General features: G+C 38.3%; 1 protein-coding gene across 1 annotated transcript; it reads left to right on the forward strand.

Moving 5' to 3' along the window:
- Positions 1-2266: 2266 nt before the first annotated feature.
- On the forward strand, positions 2267-12410 carry LOC103583255 (coagulation factor V-like; the record flags this gene model as incomplete). The annotated part of the gene is made up of 4 exons (XM_008564626.1): positions 2267-2441; positions 4939-5055; positions 11341-11412; positions 12307-12410. Coding segments are annotated over exons 1-4 (462 nt in total), but the record flags the coding sequence as incomplete, so codon positions are not given.
- Between the last annotated feature and the right edge of the window lie 238 nt (positions 12411-12648).

Below are 12648 nucleotides of genomic sequence, written 5' to 3' on the forward strand. Positions count from 1 at the left end.
TGAGATTTAAAAAGAAAAGAAAAACAAGGTAGCCATGTAATGAGAGAATAGTGACAAGGGAGCCTTTGAGGGGTCACACTGGAAGAAATATGCCTACTCGGAAATTCACTTATGAATTTGGCCTGCAAATTGGCAACTGAACTACAAACAGTTTTAGAGAAAGGCAGAATTTAGGATGGTGGACAGCAAAAAGAATGACTTGGATTGAAATAAGAAAAAATGAAGACTAGTAAGCCCTGTTTTCAGAGTCTGACGAATGAAGGTGATTATTCTGAGATTTCTGATCATTGAAGACCTGTGCTTTGGGTATTGAGTCAGTCACTCAGTGTAACAGGGAAGGAGAAAGTTGCTATTGCTTAAGAAAACAAAAACGTCATATTATTATATGCAATATCTGATTCAGTGCCACCTCCACCCCCAGCACCTCTAGCCAGCCGTCAAGACTAAATAGGTCTATTTTCCTTTTCCTATTCATTCACACACTCAGGCTATCCTTCTTTCACCTGTTTTTTTTTTTTTTCTTTTCTTTTTTACCTTGTAGAAGAAGTTTAATGATCTAACCTATAAAAATACTTTACTTCTAGGAGACATTTAATGATCTCACCTGTAAAAATACTTTGAGGTAGAGGAAGGCAAAGAAAAATATTTGTGATCTACTCCAAAACCCCCTCCACTAAGGATGGACTGTGCTTATCATAAAAGATTAAAAAATTCAAATATTGAAAATGTTCTATTCGATTCTATTAAGCAGTCTAGAGTAGAGTTTACTGAGAGACAACTGATCAATAGCCTGCAAGCAGAACTTTCTTCTCTTCTCCACTACCATCTCTGGGCCTCTTAGCCCAGTGTGTTTGGTCTCAGGAGCACATCCTTTTGAAAACCTCTCAACCTAGTAGGAAAGCACAGGCTGCAGAATCAGGCAGGCTTGTCTCTTGGCTATGACCTTTACTTGCTGAGTGTCCTTGAGGCACTGCCTCCTGATTCCTCAAAGAAAGGGTAAAACGCATCCAGTGTAGTTTTAGTCCTAAATGTATTACAGACTAAGTGTCTATAATTTGGTAATCCCCATGATGAAGTACTTATCAGGGTATTTGATAAGCAGACTTCCTGAATCCCCAGCTCCTAGCTGAGTGCCTGCCCAGCCCTTGCAGTAAGTGTGCTCAAAAAATATATATATTGAACTAGTGAATAAATGAAAGAATTCTCAGATTCATCTCAATTTATCAAATATTAATTGAGCACCAATTATGTTGAGAATCTTCACTTACATACCCTGATGCAATGGTTTTGCAATGCAGACCTAATAATTACTTGAGATGACTTTCACTCTTATGAAATCTATTTCTTAAACAGAAACTAAGATAAGGGGGTAAAAGCGGGTGTTAGGAGTATGTAGATAGATGTTCCCATACCTGATATAATTTTAAGAGTGCCAAAATTATCTCAACTTCTCTCCTTCCAAAAATTCACTAGCCTGGTTTCTGAAACTCTACAACAGTTCCTTTACCTTAAAAAAAAAAAAAAAAGGAAAAGAGAAGAAAAACTTCCATTACTTCAGTTTCAGTTAAGTGCTTGGTAGCCTAAGCTTTATCATTAAAATTTTGTGTTACATTTTTAAGGTGATCATGTTAACCAGGTCCTTTTTCTAAAAACCCAAATATTTCACTAAGGGGAGAGTGGATAACGCTGAGAATCCTAGACACCTAAGCTGGGAAGCGGGCAGAGGAGCTATCATACCAGTGAGAGAATAAACATGAATTGCTATGGTTGGTGGCTATACCGAAGATGAACTCTGACTCCCTAATTTTGCTGGGAACTACTTCTGAATTTAGAGGCCTTTGAGCAATATGCTACACGCCCTCTTATTTACTCTAAGCCCTGGAGTTTGCTCTGTCTGCCCATATTAGTCTTTATCTTTTTGTAGCAAAGGAAAGTTCAGACTATTAATGTGAAGGATAAAAGAGTAAAGCACAGAACAGAAGTGTAAAATCTGGTAAAAAGAGCAATAAGCTGCTTGGAAAGGGAGCTCTATCACACTTCTGCTGTAGGCTGCTGTGAGTGGCCTCAGAAGGACCAGTGGTTCTGTTTCAGCCTCTCACTGACATTATGACATAGAGAAGGGCCCTTCCTATGCCTGGGTGGGCCTGGGGATGCAGAGTAATGAGGGAGATGATGGCGAGTAGGCTGCCCCATATTTCCTTACTAGCCTTCTTCCTTCTATATACAGGTTTTTAATTGATTGCAACTCTCTGTCCTTTCAGCCATTAACGGGATGATCTACAACTTGCCTGGCCTGAGAATGTACGAGCAAGAGTGGGTGAGGTTACATCTGCTAAATGTGGGCGGCCCTCAAGATATTCATGTGGTTCACTTTCATGGCCAGACCTTGCTGGAAAATGGCACTCAACAGCACCAGTTAGGGGTCTGGCCCCTTCTACCTGGTAAAGTTGGGGTGGTGGAAAGAGGTCCCTGCTAAGAAGTAGTGGGAGATGGCAATCTTAGCATCTGTAACTGCCCCTCATTCCTTCCTTGTGTATCCACTTCCTAAGGGGTCAGAGCACAGAGTTCTGGTATAAAGCCTGGGCAAAGCCACATACGAAAACTGTACATACAATACAAAAAGGTCAACTCAAGTGAGAACTGTTTGCAGTACCACACAGGCTAAATGCACAACCCCACTTGGTTCTACAGAGATGCCATGTCTTATGCACGTTCTTCCAAGCCACTGTGTGTCACACGAATCAGGTCTCAAGCAGATGACAAAATGAATCCTACAAGGCTCAGGCAGTTAAAGCTTTCTCTGTCAAGAGGGAGATTAGAAACTTACTAGGGCTTCCGGATTCTTGAATTCTACCCTTGGCTCTACCACCCTGATATCTTTGGACAAGCAACTCCAGGAATCATATTCCTGAACTGACTCATGAGGCCGTTTAGAGAGAAAAAAGCATTTTTTAATGATTATAAAACTAAAGAATAACAAATTTATCTAGGGCTTTTCATGTGCAAAATAGTAATAAATGTAGATTTAAACAAGCTACAGTCATCCAAAAGGATTTTTATGTGCCAATGAGTTGTTTGTAGGTGTATCTGTTTGTGCAGCGTGTGTGTAAGTGCCAGATGTCACTGATTCTCAAACTTCAGAGGGTGTAATAAAAACCTAGGAAGCTGGTTAAAATGCAGATGCTAAAGCACAGATTTTGCTCTCAGAGACTTTGATAAGGTAGATCTTGGGCAGAATTCTCAGAAGTCTGCTTTTTTTTTTTTTCCTTTTTGTCTTTTTTCGTGACCGGTAACGGGATCGCAACCCTCGGTGTTGTGCCCGCACCGCCCTCAACCAGTGAGCAGACCGGTCTCTATATGGGATCCGAACCCTCGGCGGGAGCACCACCACGCTCCCAAGCGTCGCACTCTACCGAGTGCGCCACCAGGCCGGCCCAGAAGTCTGCATTTTTTTTTTTTTGTCTTTTTGTCTTTTTCCGTGTCCGGCAACGGATCGCAACCCTCAGTGTTGCCCCCGTACCGGACCGGGGACCGGCAACAGGATTGCAACCCTTGGCGTTGCTCCCGCACCTCGCTCAGCCAGTGAGCGGGAACTGGTCTGTATGTGGGATCCGAACCCTCGGGCGGGAGCGCCGCTGCGCTTCCCAAGCGGCGCACTTATTCAGTGCACCACCAGGCCGGCCCGAGAAGTCTGCATTTTTAACAAGCAGCCTCCCTTCCACAGATGCTGTCTGAGGAACTAGTGGAGGCAGTCCCTTCACAGGACTTTGGGTGGGGAAGTAGTTTTATGACTCAGACGTAGGCACAGAAATCCAAATGAGCCTGGTGTGGTTAAGAGTAGTGGAGAAGAGAGTTCTTTGTTTCTCACATACTGGTGACTCACTAATAAGTCTAGAAAGTTCTACTCTATTAAGATCAGAAATAGAAGGGATAAGGTCAGACTCACTCCTTATCTTTTCAGCAAGTATTAGCAGATCAGTTGTCCTTTCCATAAGCCCACAGGATGGACTGGGAAGCTGGGATTGGCTAGCCCATCTCACCCTCCAAACCTGAATATCTGCATTGGAGAGAGGAAAACTGGAGATCTTTTTCAGTGTGTTTGAGGAGGATGACCATTAGCTATTAATTTTCACCCACATTCTGGGAAACCATCACAAATTATACTCAATAAAATTAAAGTATTAACTGGCAGCGGGTAATTTTAAAAAAAAAAAAAATCACTGGTAAGGGGATCTTAACCCTTGACTTGGTGTTGTCAGCACCACACTCTCCCAAGTGAGCTAACCGGCCATCCCTATATAGGGATCCGAACCTGTGGCCTTGGTGTTATCAGCACCGCACTCTCCCAAGTGAGTCACAGGCTGGCTCTGGCAGGGGGTAATTTAAAATACCAGAATGAATAGAAGTTTTAGAACTCTCAGTGATTTCCTGAAACAATCTATGTAAATCTCTATCCAAATATGTAGGCTTTTCAAAAAATTTTAAAACATGGGAGAAATATGTTTTTTTTCAATTTTCCTATATAAAGAAAGAAAAAAAAGCAAAATGAAGAGAGAAAGGAAACAATTTTTTTTGAGGCCCAAATATTTGAGTCATTCGAGGTTGCTTTGATACTTAGAACCGTGAGGCTGTATTATGTTTGGGTTAACTTGTAACACTATATTTACATACGTGGAAGTTTCTTCTGAATGAAAAGTGAAGATTTTTGTAAATCTTGGAGTGATTTATTTTTAGTAATCTGTGCATGTATATGTGTGTGGTATTGTTGTTGTATCTGTTATACCTCTAGTCGTGCCTAAAGAGAAACATGCAACTCTTTAATTCTATTCTAAAGCATCTCATAATGCAGGAATTTTAGGATTCTTTGAGAGCTATCAACCGTAATATTAATTTGATAATCTTTGATTATGCAATGTTTTTCTTAACTCTCTATTTTAGGTTCATTTAAAACTCTTGAAATGAAGGCATCCAAACCTGGCTGGTGGCTTCTAGATACAGAAGTTGGAGAAAACCAGAGAGCAGGGATGCAAACACCATTTCTCATCATAGACAAAGGTATCACCCAAGAGCCACATGATATTTGTTAGCAGAAGAGTGCCTGTTACTAGAATGTCACCAACTTTTTAGATTTAAAATATAAAATATTCAACTCTGAGAACTCTGACATGACAAAGTCATAATTTGTAGCCATAGTTGTTTTTATTCTGGCCCATGGTCTGATCATTTAGGAAAATGAAACCAAATGGTTAAGGTCACAGACATTCCTTTCAACTGGGGAACCAATGTAAAGCACCCTCCTTCGTTTCTTGTGATCCATGGGAAAGTTCATGTAAGAAATTCTCCAGATTCCTAGGGTACAAGAGGGAAAGGGTAACAGGAATTTGACAATGACTAAGATAGTCATTGATTGAAACATAATGGATTGTACATATCTGTGGAATACAGCATTGAATATCAATACCTGTGTGCAACATATGGTGCTCAAATCAGGATGATTAGTATGCTCAACATCATACAATGTAATTATATTTCATGTTGCTTTATTTCTCACTAGACCCCTTGTCCCCCTTTCCCTCTTGTGGCCTCAGTTCTTTTCTTCCTTTTTAAAAGTTCAACAAATTATCACGATTGTTGTATCTTTCTTTTTTAATTTATTTGTTTATTTTCTTAGACTTACTTATGAGTTAGGACATGTGATATTTCTCTTTCCATGCCTGGCTTATTTCATTTAACAAAATTTTCTCTAAGTTCATCCATGTTGCTGCAAGTGGCAGTATGTCATTCTTTTTTATGGTTGAGTAGTATTCTATTGTGTATATAAACACCTTTTTCCTTATCCATTTGTCCATTGATGGACACTTAGGTTGGTTTCAACTCTTGGCTATTGTAAATACAGCTGCAATAAACATGGGAGTGCAGGTATCCCTTCAACATGATGATTTCCATTCCTTTGGGTATATATCCAGTAGAGGAATTGCTAGATCGTATGGCAGTTCTATCTGTAGTTGTTTGAGGAACCTCCATACTGTTTTCCATAATGGCTGCACTAATTTACAGTTCCACCAACAGTGTAGGAGTGTTCCTCTTTCTCTGCCTCTTTGCCAGCATTTGTTAATCTCTGTCTTTTTGATAATAGCCAGTCTAACGGGGGTGAGCTGATATTTCAGTGTGGTTTTGACTTGCATATCCCTGATGCTGCGTGATGTTGAGCATTTCTTCACATGTCTGTTGGCCATTTGTATAGCTTCCTTTAACAAATGCCTATTCAGCTCCTTTGCCCATTTTTTAATTGGGCTACTTGTTTTTTTACTGTTAAATGGTTTGAGTTCCTTGTGTATTCTGGATATTAATCCCTTGTCAGATGCACGGTTTACAAATATTTTCTTTCACTCACTAGGTGTCTTTTCACTCTTTTAATTGTTTCTTTTGCTGTGCAGAAGCTTTTTAGTTTGATATAATCCCATTTGTTTATTTTTTTTTCTTTTGTTGCTTGTGCTTTTGGAGTCTTATTCATAAAGATTTGCCCAGTCCTACTTCCTGAAGTGTTCCCCTATGTTTTCTTCTAGGATTTTTATAATTTCAGGTCTTATATTTAAGCATTTAATCCATTTTAAGTTGATTTTAGTATATGAGAAGTATGGGTATAGTTTCATTCTTCTACATATGGATGTCCAGTTTTCCCAGCACCATTTATTGAAGAGGCATTATTTACCACAATGTATATTCTTGTTGCCTTTGTCAAAGATCAGTATGTGGGTTGATTTCTGGTTTCTCTATTCTGGTCCATTGGTCTGAGTATCTGTTTTTATGCCAGTACCATGTTGTTTTGGTTACTATACCTTTGTAGTATAATTTGAAGTCAGGTAATGTTATACCTCTGCCTTTATTTTTTATTTATTTTTTCTCAAAAGAATTGCTTTGGCTATTCAGGATATTTTGTTGTTCCATATGAATGTTAGGATTGTTTTTTCTATTTCTGTGAAGAATATCATTAGTATTTTGAAGGGCATTGCATTGAATCTGTAGCTCGCTTTGGGTAGTATGGACATTTTCACACTTCTTCCAATCCAGGAACATGAATTCTTTTTCCATCTTTTTCTGTCCTCTTTAATTTCTTTCAGCAGTGAGTTGTAGTTCTCATTGTAGCGATCTTTCATCTTCATTAAATTGAATCCTAGGTATTTAATTTTGGGGGGTGACTATTGTAAATGGGCTTGCTTTCTTGGTTTCTTTCTCTGCTAGTTAGTTATTAGGGTATAAAAAAGCTACTGACTTTTGTGTGTTGATTATGTATCTTGCAACTTTACTGAAATTGTTTATTAGCTCTAAGAGTTTTTGTGTAGAGTCTTTTAAGATTTTTTATATACAGGATCATGTGATCTGCAAACAGGGACAATTTGACTTCATCTTTTCCAGTGTGGTTGCCTTTTATTTCTTTCTCTGGCTAGTACTTCCAATACTATGTTTTCTAGGAGTGGTGAGAGTGTCTTGTTCCTGTTTTTAAGGAAAAAGCTTTCAGCTTATCCCCATTCAGAATGATATTGGCAATGGGTTTGTTGTATATGGAGTTTCCTTCTATACCTAATTTGCTGAGTGTCTTCTATGAAGTGATGTTGAATTTTACATCTTTTGAGATAATCACATGGTTTTTCTCCTTAGTTTTGTTGAAATGTTATATCACATTTATTGACTTATGTTGAACCATACTTACATCGCTGGGATGAATCCTACTTGATTATGGTGTATAATTTTTTTATGTGTTGCTATATTCTGATTGCTAGTATTTTGCTGAGGATTTTTGCATCTATGTTCATCAGATATTTTGTCCTGTAGTTTTCCCTTTTTGTTGTTTTTCTGTCTGTTTTTGCTATCAGGATGATGATGGCCTCATAAAATGAGTTTGGGAGAATGGCTTCTTTTTCAATTTTTTGAAATAGTTTGAAAAAAATGGTATTAACTCCTCTTTAAAGGTTGGGTAGAATTCAGGAGTAAAGCCATCTAGTCCTGGGCTTCTCTTTGTTGGAAGACTTCAGATTACTGCTTCAGTCTCGTTGCTTGCTATTAGTCTGTTCAGGTTTTCTATTTCTTCTTGGTTCAGTCTTGGCAGTTTATATGTGTCCAGAAATCTATCCATTTGCTCCAGGTTTTTGAATTTGTTGGTGTAATGGTTGTTCATAATAATCTCTAAGGATTCTTTGTATTTCTGTGGTATTGGTTGTAATGTCTCCTTTTTTTCTGATTTTGTTATTTGGGTCTTCTCTCTTTTTTTTAGTTAGGCTAACTAATGGTTTGTCTATTTTGTTTATCTTCTCAAAAAAGCCAACTTTTTATTTAATTGATCTTTTGTATCATTTTGTGGTCTCCATTTCATTTCATTCTGCTCTAATCTTATTTCTTTACATCTACTAATTTTGGGATTGGATTGTTTTTGTGTCTCTGGTTCTTTGAGGTGTTGCATTAGGTTGTTTATTTGAAATCTTTCTATTCTTTTGATGTAAGTATTTATTACAATAAATTTGCTCCTTAGTACTGCTTTTGCAGTTTCCCACAGGTTTTGGTATGATGCATCTTTATTTTCACTAGTTTTGAGAAATTTTTGATTTCCTCTTTAATTTCTTCTTGGCCCTTTAAGTTGTTCAAGAGCATGTTGTTTGATTTCCATGTGTTTGTATAGTTTCCTGAGTTTTGCTTGTTATTGATTTCCAGTTTCAATCTGTTTTGGTCTGAAAAGATACTTGAAATTATTTTAATTTTTAAAAATTTGTTGAAACTTGATTTGTGACCTGACATGTGGTCTATCCTGGAGAATGTTGCATGTACTATAGAGAAGAAGGAATATTCCATAGTTGTTGGATGAAATGTTCTGTAAATACCAATGAAGTCCAATTGGTCTAAAGAGTGTTTAAATCCTATATTTCTCTATCAATTTATTACCTAGATGATCTGTCCAATGCTGAGAGAGGGGTGTCCAGGTTCCCAACAATTATTTTACTGGGGTCTATATTTTTCTTTAGTTCTAATAGTGTTCATTTTAAACATCTGGGCGCCCCAGTGTTGGGTGCATATGTATTTATGATTGCTATGACTTCCTGCTGGATAGATCCCTTTATCAATATACAGTGACCTTCTTTGTCTCTTTTTATGGTTTTTGGTTTAAAGTCTATTTTATCCAATATAAGAATAGCTACTCCTGCTCATTTTTAGTTTCCATTTTCATGGTATATCTTTTTCGGTCCCTACTCTATTAATCTGTGTGTATCTTTACAGGTGATGTGAGTCTCTTGAAGGTAGCATATAGTTGGGTCTAGCTTTTTGATGCAATCAGCTGTCTGTATCTTTTGAATGGGGAGTTTAATCTATTTACATTTAGGATTGTTATTGAAAGGTATTGTCTTGCTCCTGGCATTTTATCTATTCTTGTTTGGATGTTTTAAATATCTTTTGTTCTTTCTTCCCCTTTTATTGTTTGTCTTTGATGTTTGTTGGCTTTCTGAAGTGGTAAGATTTAGTTTCTTTCTCTTTCTCGTTTGCATTTTTGTTCTACCAGTGGGTGTTGTTCTTTCTTGTGTATTCATGGTAGTGATTATCATTTTTTTTGGATTCCAGATGCAGATTCCCTTGAGGATTTCTTTAAGGACTGGTTGTGTGGTGGTGAACTTCTGCAGTTTTTGTTTATCTGGGAAAAACACTATTTCTCCCTCCTTCCTGAAGGATAGCCTTCCTGGGTATAATATTACTGTCTGGCAGATTTTTCTTTTAGTATTTTGAATATATCATCATATTTTCTTCTTGTCTGTAGAGTTTCTGTTGAGAAGTCTGCTGTTAGTCTGATGGGGGCTCCCTTATAGGTGACTTGAACTTTTTTGTTGTTGTTTTTAAGATTCTGTCTTTGTTTTTGAGCTTTGCCAATTTGGATACAATGTGTCTCAGAGAGGATCTTTTTGGATTTAATCCGTTTGGGGATCTTTGTGTCTCCTGGATCCGAAGGTCAATGTCTCTCCCTATATTGGGGAAGTTTTTATTATTACTTAATTGAATTGGTTTTCAATGCCTTTACCTTTCTCCTCCCTTTCTGGAACAACCCATGATTCAAATATTTGTGCACTTAAGGTTGTCTGCTAGCTCTCTTAGATTTTTTTCATTTTTTAAATTATTTTTTCCTTTTCTTGTCCACCTGGGTTATTTCAAAAAGATGATCTTCATGATCAGAAATATTTTCATCTGCTTGTTCTAACCTGCTGCTTAAACTCTCAGTTATTTTTCATTTCATTGAATGAATCCCTCAGTTCCTGTTGTTCTGCTATACTCTTTTTCAAAGTATTAATCTCTTTGTAAATTTCCTCCTTCATGTCCTGAACGTTTTTTCTCATTTCATTGTGTTTAGCTGAATATTCTCCTGTCCCATTGAGTTTCTTTAAAATTGTTGCTCAGAATTCCTTTTCTGACATTTCAAGTGTTTCCTGCTTGGTGGGATCTGGTACTTGAGAATTACTGTATTCCTTTGGTGATGTCACATTTTCTTTTTTGTTGTTGTTATTGTATTTCTATTATCTATGTTGATGTCTGATCATCTGCTAGATCAGTTGCTTCTTCTATTACTTTGGAGTAGGATTTGAGCAGAGAGATTGCCTTCTCTTTTTCTGGACTCCACTGGTGACTCTCCTTGTGTCAATGCAGTCGAGTGGGCAGCAGGCTGCCTGAATGGTGGCTGTAGATGCTGCTGTGGTAGTAAATCACCCTTGCTGCATCAGTGGCTGTGGCAGTGGCTTTGGTGAACCACCCATGCAGAAGTGATGTTTGTGGCAGTGGCAAGGGCTGCAGTCTCCAGGCATGCTCCTGCCTTTTGTCAGGAGGGGGCTGCCCATAGCTCCTGGTGATGTACCCAGGCATGCTCCTACCTTCTATTGGGGGGAGGGCTGCCATGGCTCCTGGTAAGATCTCTGGGTGCTCTCCTGCCTTCCATCAGGTGGGGGGCTGCCCACAGCTACTCAATTTTTAGGTCTCCTTTTGAGAACATAGTCCTATGAGAGATACTACTTAATGCAAAATGGCTTATTTTAAGACACAAGTGGATGGAGAACAATTGCATTTTAGGATTTCAGTTGCTCTCCTCTAGGGTGTCACTATTTCTTTTAAAGCACTAGTACTGGTAGTGTGTTTAACATTTTATAATCAGACATATTTAAGTCAGTACCACATGACGTAAGTGAAAATATCTAATTACTGACCCATCAGAGATATGATCTCTAGCCATGGAGCTTTTACTTTGTTATTTACTATGTGTTTAAATTTACTACGTAATTTCTAAGCAAAAATTATTCATTTTTCTGTTTTACATAGAATGTAAAATGCCAATGGGACTAAGCACTGGTATCATAACTGATTCACAGATCAAGGCTTCTGAGTATCTGGGTAAGTAGCAGCATCATAGCCTGTGAGTGGCACCTCCTGTTATTGTGCAGTAGACAGCCAGTGAAACCATACATGACAATCCTACCTATGGGTCACTTTTCCTCTCCAGACTTTTTTCTACCACAACATAGTGAAGCAGCTCCATTCAAGGTGCTCATCTCATAGAGAAAGAAGCTAAAAGCCTGTAGTACACTCTTATCACTGCCACACCCTATGGTGTATAATGTTCCTAGAGTCTCTTCCAGGGAAAACCAAGAGCTAGAGGTCCATAGTCAATCCAGTGTCTCTCCAGGGATTTGACAAGAAGTTGATAGCTTAGTTTTATGATCATGTACCCATTCCCAAAACTCTCCCCATTCATTTTTTCTAGGTTTAATAACACACAGAGTATTCCAGCAAGATTCACAGGGTCTTATCCCAGGCATTATAGTTCCCGTTCATATGGCCTTTTCCCTACTCAAGAAACTTTGTTGATCACCCACTATGTGTCAGAAACTCATACTTAGGAAGAGTTCCTAAGCTTTCTCACTCTACTTCAAAGCCCTTCCCAAGATCAAGGGGTCATGATCAAGAGGACATCCCTTTCTTGTCTTCCTGTTAGGCTGGCGCATTCAGCAGCAGCCACAACAACATAACTGAGAAAAGATAAACATAATCTGTGTGCACAAGAGGGATTGTGTGTGGTTAACAGCTCACCAAGCACAGACCTGAGACAAGACTTCATCATTAAGGACTGGCTTAGTAGCTGAGGCCCATGTCAACTGCCTGATTTCCTAACTTCAATACAATAACAAGGATCTGGCTTTCCACTGGACTAGACTCACTTCAGAAATTGCTAATTGCCTGGTTTTTTAAAAATTCAGAATATTTTTTTCCTTCCTCCTTTGAATTTAGGTTATTGGGAACCCAAATTAGCAAGATTAAACAACGGTGGGTCATATAATGCTTGGAGCATAGAAAAGCATGCAATTGAATTTGCCTCTAAACCTTGGATCCAGGTATATCATTAATCTGATAATATTTACTGCTAATGTAATTATAAAAATGACAGTGTTTTAGAATTTTTTTCTTGTTCTTCTGGCATTGTTGTTAGGGGAAATAGTGATTACTACATGCTAGGCACCATTCTAAGCACTTCACATCTGCAAAATCAATCCTCTGAGGTTCGTTCTGGTAATATCCCATTTTATAAATGAAAAACTAAGGCCCAGAGGTGTTAGCTGACTTCCCAAAGTA

The sequence above is a fragment of the Galeopterus variegatus genome, unplaced genomic scaffold, assembly GCF_000696425.1.
Source record: "Galeopterus variegatus unplaced genomic scaffold, G_variegatus-3.0.2 Scaffold21043, whole genome shotgun sequence".
In the NCBI taxonomy this organism is placed as follows: Eukaryota; Metazoa; Chordata; class Mammalia; order Dermoptera; family Cynocephalidae; genus Galeopterus; species Galeopterus variegatus.